Source organism: Pezoporus occidentalis, unplaced genomic scaffold (genome assembly GCF_034315485.1).
Source record: "Pezoporus occidentalis ecotype Australia unplaced genomic scaffold, CSIRO_AGI_Poc_V1 ctg19, whole genome shotgun sequence".
NCBI lineage: Eukaryota > Metazoa > Chordata > Aves > Psittaciformes > Psittacidae > Pezoporus > Pezoporus occidentalis.
In genome coordinates this window covers 7,336,821-7,353,577 of record NW_026913748.1, presented here as the reverse complement: position 1 = coordinate 7,353,577, position 16,757 = coordinate 7,336,821, and the positions used below count along the sequence as shown (strand labels likewise).

Sequence of the window (16,757 nt, the reverse complement as noted above, 5' to 3'; positions counted from 1 at the left end):
AGGCATCTGGGAAAAGAAACTCCAAGAGTTTGACACTTCTACGCCTTGGTGACAAGTTGGGACTTTTTGTAAGCAGAAATGCCAAAGAACTGGAGATGAGATGGTAATGAGAAACTCCAGCACATAAGGAGGAATGTGGTTCGCGGTGCCTGCAAACTGGGAACCGAGGACTATCCAATCAGCAAAAAGAAAGGATTGTGCATCTGTTCACTATTTCAGAAACATGACTTATCTTTCTTACTTACTATTTCTTTCTTTTTTTTTTTTTTTTTTTTGCCATTCTACTTTGGTCAGCCCAAGACCAAGGACAGCAGTTTTCCTTGTCCACCATGAGCCCATATATCTTCCTTGCCATTACAGGATCTGTAAATCAGCCAGTGCTTTGAAATGGAACTGCTTAGAGCTATTTTCCTACCATGAGTATACCAAAACCACTTAAAAACTTCTAAACTCTAAAGCTGTGTTTCATTATAGCCCCAACTGAAACAAGGTGCCTTTAGACAAAGAGTGAGACAGATTATAATAACAGCATGTATTAAGGTTTCCTCTCCCACTTGCTGAGCAAGCTGTAGGTCCTCAGGAATGCAATTTTTAGTGGCCTTTTGAGCTATAACAAAACATACATATTCTCTCCTGAGGCCCAAAGAACAATCTCACTTTCTGGCCTTCCTGAAAGCATGCCCATTCCTAACTCAAGAGAATGACAGTCCCTACATTTAATACTATGAATTTCCAGCTTGCTGCCTCTCAGTTCTTTCTTATCCCCATTTCACTTTTTCACCTGGGCTTGCCCATTTGCTCTCAGAGCAGATGCTACGGCTCACTCTATCTAGGGAAGAAAATGAAATGGCAGTCTTCATCCCCCTATATCCAGCTACTGCACTCCTAGAAATGTTTTGTCAGGGATATTGCAGACAAACAAGACAGCATCCACTACCTTTGGCTTTAGTTCTTTCAGGATATCCCATTCTCTGGAAGGAAATATATCACCCTACTGCTTCCACACACAGAATGTGGTAACTCTTTTCAGAATTGCTATGTCAGTCTGAGGTGATGGATTAAAAAAAATCTGCTCTTGCAGGCAGTTCATGCTGTTAAGCAAATCTTTTAAATGTAAGTACATACTGAGTTTATGTGCATGCCACATAAAGCTCGTGTATTTGCTGTAAACTGTCAATATCAATAGATTAATAATAAATATGTCTAACAGGAAAATATGGTAAATAAATTCATGGTCTTGTCCATCTGTTCCTCTGCTGTTTGTGTATCTCCATATCATCGTATGCTTATGTTTCAGCTGCTTGTCACATGTATGCATGTGTATATATATGTATATATATATATACACACACAAGGGTTGTATGATGGCTTAGTTTGCACTCACGTTCTTTTTCCCTTAAGTTCGACGCAGAAGTCTGTGCTAGTGTATGCTAGCAGATACAGACTGGACATTCATCGAAGTGAGACAACTTGTGGCACACATCACACCTTCTCCCTTTAGGCTAATGGGCACACAGTGGGTGCAGGACCCCGTGCTCGGCACAGCGAACGCCGGCGGCACTTCGCGCCTCGTTTGGTCGGTTCTCGCAGCTCGCAGCTCGCAGCCCGCAGCCGTGTCGTTCCTCGGGCACGCAGCTACCCCTCTGGAAATGAAGCCACTGTGGCCTCCCCAGCGGCAGGAAGAGGCCAGAAAACGAAAGGTGCCGCGAGAAAACCGGCCGGCAGAGACTGGCCGCTGCCGGGAGAGGCGCTGCGAAGCCGGTCAACTCTCACGGTCTCCTCTGGTCAGGCCGCCCTTCAGCTTGCCCCGTCGCCAACGGCAACAATCCTGAGCGGGCGGCGCTCGGCGCTCGATTTTGACGCCTGGGCTCCGACTTCCTCGCCCGCTCTCAATAAGACTGGGTGGGAGGGAGTGGGAACCGCCGCCACCACCGCCCCTTCTTCTCGGTGATGGATTAGTTGCGCCTATTAGGAACCGTGTGTTGTTGTCGGAGGCAAAATGGCGGCGGCGGCGGCGGTGGCCGGGGCCGCCCTGCTGGGCAAGGGGCTGGACATCAGCCTGGCGGCGCTGCAGCAGCAGGACCCCTACATCAGCAGCATCGTGGACGTGGCCAGCCAGGTGGCGCTGTACACCTTTGGGCACCGCGCCAACGAGTGGGTACGTGAGCACGCACCGCCCTCCCCGCACCCTCCGCCGCGGTGGCTGGGCGGGGCGAGAAGAGGCCACGCCCACAGCGGGGAAGAGGGGCGTGGCGTCGGGGCGTGGGGCGGGTGGAGAGGAGGCTCCGCCCCCTGGCTTGTGCGGAGGGCGGGGTAAGGAAGGAAGGATGGGGGGAAAGAGAGGGGTGGGTGTTGCCATGGTGGAGGTGGGAGGGTCGGTTTGGGGGTGCTCATCAAGCCGGTGAGAGGTTGTGCCTCAGCCTCTGGGTAGTCTTGAGCCTTGTAGTGCCTTGGAAATGAGGTTTGAGAGGCTGGCAGGGCAGGGCTGCAAGAGACTGGGGTGTAAACCACGGTGTGGGCCTCTCTGTAGCCAAATCAAAGTGCATACAAGAGTGTTGGTGTTACAAATGCTAAAAAGACTGTTTAAGAATGAAAACAAGTAATTAACTTGGGGAACTGTCCAGCTCTGCGGTCCACGACACAAGAAGGATGTGGACCTGCTTGAGCGAGTTCAGGGGAAGCCATGAAGGTGCTCTGAAGTCTGGAGCACCTCTCCTATAAAGACAGGCTGAGAGTTGGGATTGTTCAGCCTGGAGAAGAGAAGGCTCAGGGGAGACCTTAGAGCAGCTTCCAGTGCCTAAAGGGGGCGTGCCAAGAAGTCTGGAGAGGGATTTTTACAAGGGCATGTAGCGACAGGACGAGGAATCATGGCTTTAAATTGAGAGAGGGTCGATTTAGATTAGGTATTAGGAAGAAACACTTCCCTGTGATGGTGGTGAGGCTCTGGTAGAGGTTGCCCAGGGAAGCTGTGGCTGCCCCATCCCTGTCAGTGTTCAAGGGCAGGTTGGATGGGGCTTTGAGTATCCTAGTCTAGTGGAAAGTGTCCCTGCTTGTGGCAGGGGGGTTGGAACTGAATGATCTTTAAGGTCTCTTCCAACCCAGACCATTCTATGATTCTGGCTATTTGCAGGTGGTTCTTTGATTGTTCTAATGGTGGGGCTTAGGACCTGTATTTGAAGAACCTGCACAACGCCCCTTTCATGTGGTTTCCCCTTACCCATCCCAAGCATTGCCCTTGAGGGTAGGCACTGTTTGGAAAGTCCCTTCCCTGACCTGTGCATCACCCTTGGGAGTAGCAGAGAGTTAATCTAGCACAGTGTTTAGTCTCATGATGTCGAGCCTTTAGCCTGTTCATATCATGTCAAAGCTTGGGTCAGCTGCACAGTGACCTGTGCTATCTCTAGCCTCTAGCCTCTCACCACCAGCCAGTGGAGTTGGGTTTAGTTATTTCTTCGTGGCTTAGGTGAGAGAGATGTAACTGATGGTATTGGTAAAAGAGTGGGGAAGGGGGGCTCACTGATGTCTAGCAAAAAGCTTCCTTGATTTCAATTCTCTTTCCTTTTCTTCAGGAGAAGACTGATGTGGAGGGAACACTGTTTGTTTACACAAGGTGAGGATTTACTGGTTCATGTCTGCAGATGAAACCTGTGGGTATAGAAAAGCTAGGTAGGATGGACCATGGTTGCATGAGTGAAATACTCCTCCTTGTCAGGGGTGAAAAGAAACTGAAATTGGCAGAAGTGAATGTGGGGAAGAAAACACTGGGAAGGAGACATCACCCTGTATTTGGATAAGACTCACAAGTGTGATTTAAATCTCAATATGGGTAAGTCATAGGAATCTGTTACATTGTTTTAATTAGTGAAATAAATAATGATATTCCTTAAAGTGAGAGAATTGTGGAACTAATGGAAGTATTGTGTTTCCTACTTAGGGAACTTTAATACAGCTTGTATTATTGATCATTCATTTTTTCATGCATATTTAATTAAACATTCTGGATTATTTTAATGTTTTCTTTTAGTAGCAGCTCTAGTTGTGGCTTTTCAAGGCACTGGTTATACCATTTATTCTAGCATGTATGTTAGATTTGTTGTGAAGCCTACTCTGTGTTTGAGTTTTCAAGTTAGTGCCCCAGCATTTGCCTGTGACTATTGTTAAAATCAGAAAATAATACATTAATCAGATCTTGCAGTAGCTGCTGGGATAGGACACCAAAACAGAAATTTTCTTCAACATTTATGTTGATGAGGAGCTGGTAGGAGAACCGAGAAAGCAAGAGATTGTTTTGAGAAGGTGAGAGATGTATGTGTGAAGTGACAGAGTTCAAGAGACCATAAGCTTTGTGTGAAGTGAGAATGCTGGTTTTAATCTTTTGAGCTCTTTTGTACCAGCAGTGAAAATCATCACCAGTAATTTTTCTAAGCTGCTTTCAGGTAAGTGGAGACAAGATGCTGTTGTAATTACCACCACATGAGGAAAGAACTGGCCCTTAGTTGTGCCAGCAGTAGACGGAGGTAGCTAAACAGAAGTAATATTTCTCTGGTATGATGGTTTTAAAACTCCAGAGCTGACAGCATGTAACCTGGCACTTCTAGCATCTGTGATCTTTCACTGTTCTTTTGTTGCCTGAGGAAGTTTCCATTTACAGCACAGATTGCTACCCTGGCTGCCCTATAGGCAGCAGTATGAAAAAGGTTGTGAGCTGTGAGGAACGTCACATGTTGCCCTCCCCTTCAGTTTTAACTTTCATTTTCTGTGGCTTTGAACAAGGTCATGAAGTCTTTTGGAAAAGACATTGCCAACAGACCATAGTTTGGAGACCACTGCTGTTGCCTTTGTTGCTTTTCATTGCTGTTGTAACAATGTAAAGTAATGTGACCATTTTACTTGAGCTGACTTTTTTATCACCTGTCTCATCTTTGCGAATTCTGAAGAGTGGTCAAAAAATCAGATTTCTAACTGGGTTAACACCAGTGGAAGTGGACTGGTTTTTTGTTTTAGGCAAACTGCTGACTGTTGCAAGCAAGGATGCTTGATAAGGGTTTCACTTTGGAATCAATGGAAAATTAAACCAATCCTGTAATGTAGGTTCCTGTGCTTTATATAGCATAGAGAGATGTAAACACCAGCAATTACCAGAGATGGCATTTTTTCCAAACGTTTAGCTATCATCTTTTCCTTTATTGTTATATTTGGTTTGAAAGTAATGTCTCCTGTCAGGATCGTGATAGGTTTAACAGCTGACAGCAGTGAAAATTATGTAAGTGACCTGAAGTGTAATCCCTATGAATTATTTAGAGTCATATAATCATAGAATGGTTTGCCTTGGAGGGGCCTTTAAAGATCATCCATTTCCAACCTGCCTGCCACGAGCAGGGACATCGTCCATTAGACTAGCACTAGGTTGCTCAAAGTCCCATCCAGCCTGTCCTTGAACACTTCCATGGATGGAACATCCACAGGTTCTCTGGGCAACCTGTTCCAGTTCCTAACCACCCTCGTTTTTTTTTCTTGTGCTTTAGATGGTATGGAAAATCCTTTCTGGAATGACTGTAATCTGTAATTGTTAACCTGAGCATTAAAAAATATACTTGCTCTGGCCCATGACTGAATCATTCTGCTTGCTGTTTTCTGCTCCAGTGAGAAACTACAGGGTAGGTGGTGGTTGGGTAATGTGACGCTGATGGTCTAGGACAAAGGGGCTTTTCGTAACATCTTGCCTGTTCAGAAGTTGTAGGCATTATAACTTGAAGTGAAAACTGGACATGGAGATATTATAGTGCTGTGACTAAACCAGTTGGTGTCAAATGGTAGTACCGAAGGTGTGGCATAATCTCCGTAGGTATTGTGAGACCAGGGGTGCTTCTGTTATTTCTGATGCATAATTTAGGGTTTTGACATAATTAAAAGGATTGCACGAAACACTGCAAGAGTCTGTTGTTACTTCCTTGGCAACAAAACTATCTCTTTAGAAATAATAAAAAAAGCCCTGGACAATTTTGGAGAACTATACAACAAAGAAATTCTAGTAGTTTCTTTTTTTCCTTGACTTAATGTGATTTCTACTTGATAATTTTCAGATCAGCTTCTCCAAGGCATGGTTTCACAATTATGAACAGACTGAGCATGGAAAATCGAACAGAACCAATTACTAAAGACCTCGATTTCCAGCTGCAGGACCCATTCCTACTGTACAGAAATGCCAGATGTAAGTACGTGATATGTAGGGTTAAATACTAAAGGAGTTAGCACCTCTTCAGAGTCTGTTCTTGGCTACCGCAGTCCAAATGGTTAGACTGCAGCTTTCAAGGGCAGAAAACTAGCTGGTTAACAGTTACAATTAAAGGAATGCATTTTGCTTTTTGAGCTGCTGAAAGAGAAGCTTGTGTTCAGTGCTTCCTAAAATGCCACTCTAAAGAAAGTATTAGAATGTGCGTAACAGTGATCTCTTCAGTTAACTGACAAATAGAAGACTTTTATGGTTGTGTATATGTGGTGGGCTTAGAGACTCACAGAGATATTTTGTGTGTTCTGAATATATCCTAGTAAGTACTAGGAAGTATTGCTGTAAAGCAGATCTGCTAAGGGTTGGAGTAATAGTTGTAGCCTTTTTTTTTTTCTGCATAAAAATAGACAAATGCAGCAAATTCAAACCCTGTCTTTTGCTGTAGCTCCAAAATACTGTCCTTGTAGCAATCTGGGAGGCAGATTACTTCTTGACTATTAGGGCTAATTCTTGACAGCGTAAGTGTTGAGCGTAATTCAAATCCTGATGAAAGACAAAGCTATTACTTTGGGCTCTGTGTTTATCTTGCATGATTATCTTTATACAAGAATTAGCGAGTGTCAGACAAACTCAGTAATACGTGGCAGACATGAGAAAACTGTTCTTTTGCATGCAGATATACATGCAGACTGTTACAATGTGCAATTACATGAGAATGAGCAGTTATAAATACACAGTTTATATCTGTACTTGGAAGCAGAGCTGCAGTACAATCTATGCTTTGTGCTTGATGCACAAAAGCAGACTGCAAAAAATGTTTTATGTAAACTGTGATGCAGAAGTGTTCCCTCTGGATGAAGTAAAAGCAGAGGAAATTTGTGGCATACAAAGCAGCCCAGTTTGATAATCTGCTAGACCTTTTTACTACATAAACTAATTGGGAGTTGAAAGGTATATCAAGAGGGAATCCTGTTGTTCACGCACACTGTGTGGTAGAAACAATAGAGAAATGACATTTTAAATAACCAAAATGAACTTATAATTTTGCAAGTATTTGATACGCTGACAAAAAATAGAAATTCCCAAAGAAACTGGAAAGTGATGCAGACATCTGCGGACTAACATAGACTAGACAAGACATAAGGAATTTAAGTACCATGAGACCTGTTTATCCCATCTGATTTTGAAGTCTTTCCTATGTGCATGTAATATTTTTTTATCTCCTTTTGAAATTCCATTAGGAGTTAATGTATGTATAACTAATCTACCTTCTGAAATCTGATCTATTAATTTTTCGTTTTTGTGAGACGGTATAAAGAGTAATTAGAAGTTGTCATAACTCTGCTGACATGAAGGAAGATGGTCTTTAGTCTGATTACTACATGTAAACTGTGATTGGTTTGTAGTTAGGATTAAAACTGGGGGCTTTGAGGGGTGTACACTATTTGTTCTCAGAGAGATGTCAGAATTTTAGATTTTCAGGGTCTCAAATGTAAGTACTAACATATACCTCTGAGCAGTGGGCCTGTGTCCAGGGTTTCTTGGCTAGTTGTGCAACAGCAAATGGAGACGGCTTCTTTTATTAGTTTGTCTGTCTAGGCAGGGGTTCTTTTAGATTAGTTGACTGCTGAACTGTGTTTGCTCTGCATCAGGGCCTTCTCTGTTTCTCACATTGCCCTGCCAGTGAGTAGGCTGGGGGTACATAAGAACTTGGGAGGGGAAACAGCAGGGACAGCTGACCCCAACTGACCCCAGGGAAACCCCAGACCATATGATATTGTGATCGGCAATAAAACCAGGGGGGAAAGGAGGAAGAGAGATGTTTGGATATACAGTATTTGTCTTCCCAGGTGACCATTACACATGAGGAAGCCCTGTTTTCCTGGAAATGGGTTAACATCTGTCTGCAGATGGAAAGTAGTGAATGAATTATTTTGCTTTGCTTGTGTGCACAGCTTTACTTTACCTGTTAAACTGCCTTTAGTCTTAAACCCATGAGTTTTCTTACTTTTGCCCTTCTGATTCTCTCCCCATCCCGTTGAGGGGAAGGGAGAGAGTGGCTGTGTGGACCTGTGCTGCTGGCTGGGGTGAGCCTACAATACCTACATTTTGCCAGTGGCAATGTGAAAGTAACACCTTTCTTTCAATTTGGGATCTCTCAGCCACAAGATCTAATGGCTTCTTGACATCGTGGTACTGTTTACTGTATCATTCCTTTGAGTGCAATCATGAAAAAAGGAACAACAGGCTCTCCAGTCCGTACTTTAATAAAGTTATCTTCAGCCTGGATGTGTGGGTCTGATTTTTAGCTGTTGGATCTAACCATGGGTAAATTTTGTTGTCTGAGAGAAGATGCATGTTTGCTTTACTAAAAAAAAAATCCACTGGTTTAGGATTTCAGTTAGTATCAGGTGTGTTCCAGGTATGTGTTCCAGCAGTATGTTACCCCTAGTTACTTATCTTCTAAATACCCTTACAAAAGCTTAATCATTAGTTCTTCAGGAAATCTGAAGGTCTTGATACTTCAAAAGGAAAAACTGTCATTTTCTCAGATTTTCATAGGAATACCTAGGTTTCTAGAGCAAACTGGCATTACAGATCCATAGAAGAAAAGTGATTTACCAACTCATTTGACCTTCTTTAGGTCCCTACAGATAGTTCACGTGGTGATTTCTCTGTTGTGATGCAGATACCTCTGACCCTTTCTTCCTTACTGTGTATTTCAAAGCCTTTGCTACCTAAAATAAAGGAACCTCCTCAACATTAAGTATACGTTTTCACTCAGGTCTCACCTAAACACAATTCTGAGTATCAGTCTTGAATTTGCTATATGGATGCTTTCTTTGTGTTTTGCTTTATTATACAACTTGTTTTTATAATTTTTGCAAAACTAAGGCTTCAGGCTTCTTTGTTATTAAATGGAGTTTTCATCCAAAACTGGGTTTTTTTTACACCCTAATCTTATAATATTAGTTTTATCTCTTTTGTCCAGATACTAATGAGGAGTACTCAGTGATAGCTGTTTACTTGACAAAATGGTGGACAGTTTGGCAGTAATACTTAACAGGATCTGGAAACAAGTTGTCTTTTGTTTTACTTGGTTACTTCTCACTCTATTTTTCATACAAATCTTATTAGATGCAACAAAACTAGCAGTTTCCTCTGTATCTAATTGGAATAATTGCTTTCCCATATAACAGGACTTACGTTTGGTGTTTGTGACAGTGTAAATTCCAGAAAAATACAAAAGCAAGCATTTGGAACAATAAAGAAGTCCTGCCTGGTGTTTTGTTTCTTTTAATATTCTGGATGTTTGTTGAAACCAACTTAATTTCAGTACAGCTGAATATCTGTGGCTGGCTGTATCATACAGTCAAAAATAAATGCTTTTGCTCTTGGCAGGAAAAGGTGGTACTTGTGTATGACAAGTCTGCCAACATTTTGTCATGTTATAGCTATTATTTTGTAAAGACTGCTTTGCATCCAATATATGATGACAATGGAAAAAGCTTTCCAAAATTGTACACAATAAATATAAGTTTTATGAATACTTAAAATTATTTCTTTTCCCCTACTTTTTGCTATATTGTTTCTTGTATTTCTTATATTGTTCCATATGATCTGGGTCATCTAAATTTGAAATACTGTCTAAACACCATGTTGCAGAAACATACAGTCAAATCCCAGGACTTTTCAGGCTGGATTTGGGATCCATTGCAGTTAATGTTTGTACTAATCCACTATTTCATGGAAAAGTTTAGTTTGGGAAATCTGTTAGGCTAGAACTAGGGTTATTCGTTTTAAAGCCAGGAGGGAAGCTCAAATTACAGTTTTGAATCCCAGCAGAAATCCTTGACCATCAACAAACAGAAGGTTTATGGATCAATGGTATTTTCAGTGTGACTTTTAAACTTGTTATCTGCAATTTTAGATGCTTTCTTTCTGAAAGCAGGACAGTATTTCTGTTTCTGTTTACATCATCCAATGATTTTAAGTGTTTAAAAAATTTCCTGAGTTTTATATTTGAGTAACCTTAACTACATAATGACTATTTTTTTCCTTTATTTTTGGTGATATTTACTGTGGAAACCAATGTTTAGGACCTGTTGCTTAAGACTTGATGCGATTAATGTGACATAGTTCAGAAGAGAGGCTTAACTGTAAATTACTGGTTAAACTAAATTCATTTTCTGTCTATAAGAACCCTGAAAATTTAGTATTGTTTTCCTGTATTCCCACGCTGCAAAAACATTCGGTAGATGAGATGGTATGGAGAGGGAAGTTTGCCACCTGTCTGAAGAAATAGCATGACATTTTTGGGGCTGAGGGGGGTTTGTAGGTGGTTGTTGTTTGTTTTTTTTTCCCCTGTAGGTCAGAATTACTTATGCATGAAAATTTCTCAGACTATTATTTTTCGTTCTTAAATTCTATATTACAGTATCCTAGAGCCCTCTCAAATAGAACAACTTATCTTCTTGGAGACTTGGTTGTGGCTCATTTCAGTTCACCCTTCTAAACAAATACATACTGATAAAAACTAAATGGGCAACATGTGCCCCACTTCTCTGGGCATTTCTGGAGACCCATTGACCCTGCAAGTAGTGTTCCTCTTGTAAAGTTTAAAGACTATTAGAAGTTTACTTCCTAAGGAAAGCAGGAAACAACAGTAATAGAATTTGAGTGATATGTAAAAATGAGTATGTCGTGAGAAACAATCTTCTTTTGGATATTATATCTTCTTTACCCTGAAATGTTTGCAGTCTATACTACATTATATATTCTGTAATTCAGTATTTTAAATATCTTCTTTCCTGTAAAATGTGTTTTTGTTTGAGAATGAAACCAGCCCTTTGGTGGTTAAATTTGCATATAAATTTAGATTCTCATGTTGACCAGTAAGCAACTACTTCCTCAATTGTTTCTGTTGAGACAGGCAAAATAGATATCCCAGGCTTTATTTTTATGGTGCAATAGCATTTCTGTTTAGTTTCTGGTGCTGGTAGAAAGGTCAGTTTAAAATGTAGAGCCTTATTTGTTAGCCTCATACCTGCCAACACACAGTATCTAGTCCAGTAACAACAACAACAACAAAATCCAACAGGATAAATGCAGTAAATTGAAATGTGTATTTAATCAGTTATTCCCCAAATGTTCACTGGTCTTCTTGAATTTTGAAACTGGTATCTTTAAATGATTTTAACTTCATTCAATTCATATTATTTTTCTTTAAATTTAGTGGTCTGCTGGTTTGTAAATGCTCCATGGCTTTCTGTTGCTGCTTCATTAAGCTAAACACAATGTTTTTGTCACAGCTGAATAACTTAAAAACAGTTGTTCTGAGATTAAGTTTGATTGCAGTATAATTATTCTGGCCTGCTAGAACCTGCAGGTTTTGTTGAAGAAAATGCTTCTGTAGTTTAAAACTCAGAAAAATGTTTGTCCACTTGGAACAAAAGTGTTTGAAAAGTGAAAGCTCAAACTATAGAAATTCAAAGTCATTTTGGCAGAAGGACCTTGCCCTTGTTAGAGTTACATTCTTCTTAGCCTATTGTTTGCTAAACAGATTTGGCTAAAGCTTTTTTTTAAAGGCCTGCCTGGACTGCCTACTGCCATTTGTTCAGAATATGAATGTTTGTGATTTACCTGAGGTTCTGTCCTTGGAGACGTTTTTATCTTGGATAAATAAACAAATAGTTCCTCCTTCTTCCCATTCCACTCTCTCTCCTCTAATTAGCATTATAAAAATTCATCAGGCATCCAGCAAGACAGAGTAGCAGCAGAGGTCACAGTTATCTTCCCTGGGTGTTACTGACCTCAAAGTGAAACCTCAGTTTTGCTGAGAGCATTGGAATGCTGACACTCTTAAGCATAGATATTGTTTTCCTTTTTTAAATTTAAAAGGAAAATATGCATATTGAAAATACATTAAAGTTGCAGTAAAAGTTGTTTCTAAACCCAGAAAATGAAGGTTGCAGCATGAGTTTTGTCCTGTGGCATGCGTTTATTTACTTTAGAAACCTTTTTTGTAGTTTGTCTCCAACTTCACTATTTCATAGTTGGTCATGTGCAAATTTTCTTGAGAACCAAATAAATAGGAGTAGGAAGAAACTTGCCTATCAGATGCATAGTGACAGTAATATTTTTTTCATGTGAGATGCTGTCTAGCACTCAGTTTACTGACTTCCCTGCATCTACAGTCAGAAATTATCTGTTCCTAAACCAGTTTATAAAAACATATATAAAAGCATTACTTATTTCTTATTACATTTCCCATATCGTTTCCTCTCTTTGTGGGCTGTACTTCAATCTGCCAATGATTTTAATGTGCTAAGAAGATGGTCAAAATTGCTTTGGAATGTGGAAAAAATAAAAGAATTTCCCCTTTGAAATGGTATAGATACTAATTTGCATTTTTAGAAATAGATAAAATAGGTATATTTATAGATTTAGATTTTTGTGCTTAATCTCATTTTAATTTTCAAGGGTGCCTAAAAATCTTCAGTGCTTGCCTGTTGAAATATAAAAATATTATTATAACTTGATGGCATAACAAAATGGTGTTTTGCAGTTGGGTGTTGATGGATGTGCAGTGGTGCTGACTCAAAACAGGTGAATCTTAAGACTGGGGATCATGATCTTGCTGTCTCGCTTACCAAGCTACCCGTTCTAGAGTTTATGCCTGGTTTTGAAATCTGTAACTAAAGTCTGTGGAAGCAGGACTGGATTTTTAGTATGGTGGAACGGATAGGAGAATTTGTTGTAAAGGAATTGCAAATTGCTTAAAAAATAGATTGACTGAAAAAGTGCCATACAATATACTTTTCTGTGGTACATTGTAGTTGATCGTAATTTCTTCTTCTCCTAACTCTCTATCTTCCTGAAGCTATCCCTATTTTGAGGAGAAGGCTAGAATAAATGACCTGCAGAGGCCCTAGCCAATTAACTAAATTATTAATGTTATTCTAGAATTAGCCGGTATTGGTTAATTCTGTTAGGTCATTTGGGATTTTTTTGTGTGTGTGTTTATTGTGGACAGTAAATGTAGTTCTGTGATGTAGGTTTTTAGGTGTCAAATGAAAAAAAACACCAAACATAAAACAGAGGAGAAATTGTAATAACCCTTTTTTGTTTGTACGGCAAAATTGTCTGGACTAATAAGTATTTCTAAATTTAGTTTTTCCAGGTTACTTTATTATTTATATTTTCCTTTAAATATGATGTATGTTTTTCAGTGGAAGTTGTACGTTCCAGTTGTGAAGGCCTTAAGATTAAGATACAAATTTTGATAGATAATACCCATGTCCCTTGCCCCTCCATGCAGTTCAGCACAGATACCTCTATTCAGACTTTCCTCAAAGGACATTTTTGTTGGTTTTTCCTCATGGTTCCTACCCTGAGGATTTGGTAGTTGCAGAAGTCTTTGACTGAGCAAAGAAAATAACTTAGAATGCTTTGCATTTATAAAGTAGCTTTTTACAACTGTAACTATGATGAGTGCAGCCATCTTTTTGCCCTAATGGTATTTCTGATGTGTGATGAAGGTGATAAAAAAAGTGTAGTAATCCTAACATGCGTTTTCAGTTTTGTGGAATGATGGAGTCCAATCTGTATGTCAGAGAAACTGTATGTCATGTGAGAAGAAACAAGCTAAGGAGCTACGATAAGAAAGCTATGTAGGTTTTTTTGATGGCTGGTAATTATTTTGTGTATGGAGGAACTCTGTCCCTGCCTGAGCAGACAGATGGGTAGGGAAAGTATATGGAATAGAATTAAAAGCGTGTCTCAAGCCTCCTGCAGTTGTAGATGAGTTTCTGTATAGAATAGGAGTAGAATACTGCATATATCTGCTAAACACAGTTCTTTGTTTCCCATTTATGGATGTTAGCATATAAGCAACATATTAGCTTGCTTGGACGTTTACTGCTGGGAGTGTACTGCCAGTGCTGGGAATTCCAGACATCTTTTCAAGATAAGATAGGCATATGATGCAGTAAAGCTCTAGAGTTCAAGTTGGAACAGATAAATTTTTTTTTTAAAAGAGGTTATCTTCATGTGACTACCTGTATACCCTCTAATTCATACACACCTCCTTATATAGCATAAAACGGTGGATGTTTCCAGGTCAGTGTAAATATGCCAGCATGTTTCTCCTGCAAATGAAAATGTTACAGAGCTAGTTGTTTTTCAGCAATCTCTTGTGTAACTCCCTTTTCAGATTAATCCGTTCACACACAGAGATGCATTTAATATTTTGAGCTTTTGTGTGTTTTAAACTTCTCAGGCTTTTTCTCTACAAAAAAACCTCTTTTTCTTTCTTGTTCCTTATATCTACATACCTTTTTTTTTCTTTTCCCCTCTTGTATCAAAGTGAAGTGGGAAAGTGATGTTCATTGGATTCTCAAAAGAATATATTACCAAGAGAAGCCATCGATCTATTTAACTCCACAGGTTTGAGACTTATCTAAATCCTGTGGTAGTGGAATCACACACACAGCACTTAACAGTACATTATCCACGATTGTTACTATAAGTTATTAGTGTAGTTTCATATATTATACAGACTGTTGTATTTAAACAGTAATATAATAGTTATCCCAGCCGGTACATACCAATACAGTTTGCGTGCACACAACTGGGTAATGTTGTCTTACCTCCAGGCTTGATGTAGAAGCAGTTAAGCTGAGTTTCATGCACCAGCTTCCCCTTATACTTCGTTTCAGGTTCCCCTGGCTGGTGGCTGGGTAGCGGGTGGTACGCTTGTCGAACAAAGGCTTGAAACATTTTAAAATTCCAAGGAGAGCTGAAAGAGCTGAACCTGAACGTATATTCTGTATGTAGTAAAGGTAAATTCCTTTTGGTCAGTTGTTTCTTACTTCAGAGTTACTTTACAAAATTGCCTTGTTCAGAAGTTAAAACCTGATGGTTTCTTTAAAGTACTGATAACTTGGTCTTTTAATCTAGAGTCTATTTTCTAGCTCTCTGAAACCTCTGCAGTATCTTTTGCATTATTCTTCCTTTCCTTGCTCTTTGCTCCTAATCTTTTTCTTGTCCTCTGTGCCTTATGCTCAGTTGGAGCCTTCTCCTCCCCCTGTGGTTTTTCAGGAAAACTTGGATTGAGAAGTGAAGATAATGGGCGCCATCCACCCGTCAGCTCATCACCTCACCGAGCCATGACGATCTCTGGTTTCTGTATATCAGCACAGACTTCTCTGATAATATCCTCTTGTGTTTGAAAAAAATAGGTTTGTCTAGTAGGGGGTGGACTTCACTCCTGACATAGCCAGAAAACTTCTCATGGAATGTGAGCTTGCTCACTCACACTCTTTTATATGTGCGTATATATAAAAATATTTGTAACCTTCTCTCAAAACATGAAAGATAAATATGTGATCAAGTGTATCCCACAGCGCATATACAAGCTGCTCACTTCTGTCTAGTATTGATTTAATACAAGCTCTTGAGAGCCTCATCAGCTCTCTCTTCGTCAAAACAAGCCTTAAATCAGCAGTAAACAATACTTTTCAATTACAGGAGTTAAAAAGAAAGAAACCCTTCTCAAGTATAAGATAGCATACCCTTTAAAGGACAAGGAATGTGTTCTATACAGAAACACGGTGCAACTGCTCCAGTGGAATTCCACTAAGACTGCAAATGCAGTGTTGGTTTTTTTTGTCGTAACTGGCATACAAACTTGTAACAGTATTGGGCTTAATATTTGCTGTCTGCTCTGCTCTAATGGTTGCAGCTGAAGCCCAGTTGTTGGTTTTGCAATGCTGAGCTTGCTTTAATAAATTTTAATGAAATGTGAAGTCTTCATATCATAGTGTATTGCTTAAAGTCAGTCTTAGAAAAAGTGGGTTTTACCTGCTAACTTTACTATTTTAGACTTAAATACTGCTAGGTCTGTTGCAGCTTCTTTCAGTAATCCTTTTGCGTAGCAGAGGTATTATTTATATGAATAAAACCAGCCAGAGATCCTGTAGCCAGGGGGAAAAAAAAAAAGTAAGTGATGTAAGACACATACTTCAGGTCAGAAGTCAACAGTAAAGGGACTAGGAAGATTCTTCCTGTGAATCATCTGGTGCTGGTCATTGTCTTACACAGGATATGGACTTTCAGTTTGATGAGCTCCACCAATTCTTTTGTCTTTGTCAAGCAAACTGTCTTCCTGTAAAATTTCAATATTATCTGCTTTGCAACATCAAGTATTAAATCTTCTACACAGGGATGTGTAGCATCTCTCAATGAAAAGGTTAATGAAATCTCATAGTAATTAGAAAAGGAGAGAAATAACATTGGATATTTATATAAGGTATCATATGCCTTCCTGCAGTTCTTTACTGGTTTTTTGTTTTTTTTTGGTGTTGTCATCTCTCTTCCAGTTTTGTTCTGGTTTCTGTCACGTGAATATTTTGTACATCCTTTGTCTCAAACAGAAAACAGAGGTTAAGATTTGCCCTGAGAGAGTTAAACGCTGAAGGAGGGGATAGACTGAAGAAACAGAAGATGATTACTGATATGTTTTATT

The 16,757-nt window shown here is 39.8% G+C and overlaps 2 protein-coding genes across 5 annotated transcripts in view; one reads left to right on the top strand and one right to left on the bottom strand.

The window, feature by feature from the left end:
- The window catches only part of CACNA1C (calcium voltage-gated channel subunit alpha1 C), a 485,857-nt gene extending 470,531 nt beyond the window's left edge, over positions 1-15,326 (bottom strand). For 2 of the 3 annotated variants that reach the window (XM_062616654.1, XM_062616655.1), the window contains exon 1: positions 14,881-15,325. In XM_062616654.1, the coding sequence (XP_062472638.1) occupies positions 14,881-15,010 (130 nt within the window). In that variant the 5' untranslated portion in view covers positions 15,011-15,325. Of the gene's footprint in view, positions 1-14,880 lie in introns of all 3 variants that reach the window. The other variant, XM_062616658.1, reaches the window with a different exon arrangement.
- The window catches only part of DCP1B (decapping mRNA 1B), a 46,565-nt gene continuing 31,725 nt past the window's right edge, over positions 1,918-16,757 (top strand). The window contains exons 1-3 of one of the 2 annotated variants that reach the window (XM_062616694.1): positions 1,918-2,158; positions 3,570-3,610; positions 6,084-6,211. In XM_062616694.1, coding sequence (XP_062472678.1) covers positions 2,000-2,158; positions 3,570-3,610; positions 6,084-6,211 — 328 coding nt within the window. In that variant the 5' untranslated portion in view covers positions 1,918-1,999. Of the gene's footprint in view, positions 2,159-3,569; positions 3,611-5,516; positions 5,658-6,083; positions 6,212-16,757 lie in introns of those variants that run through there. The other variant, XM_062616695.1, reaches the window with a different exon arrangement.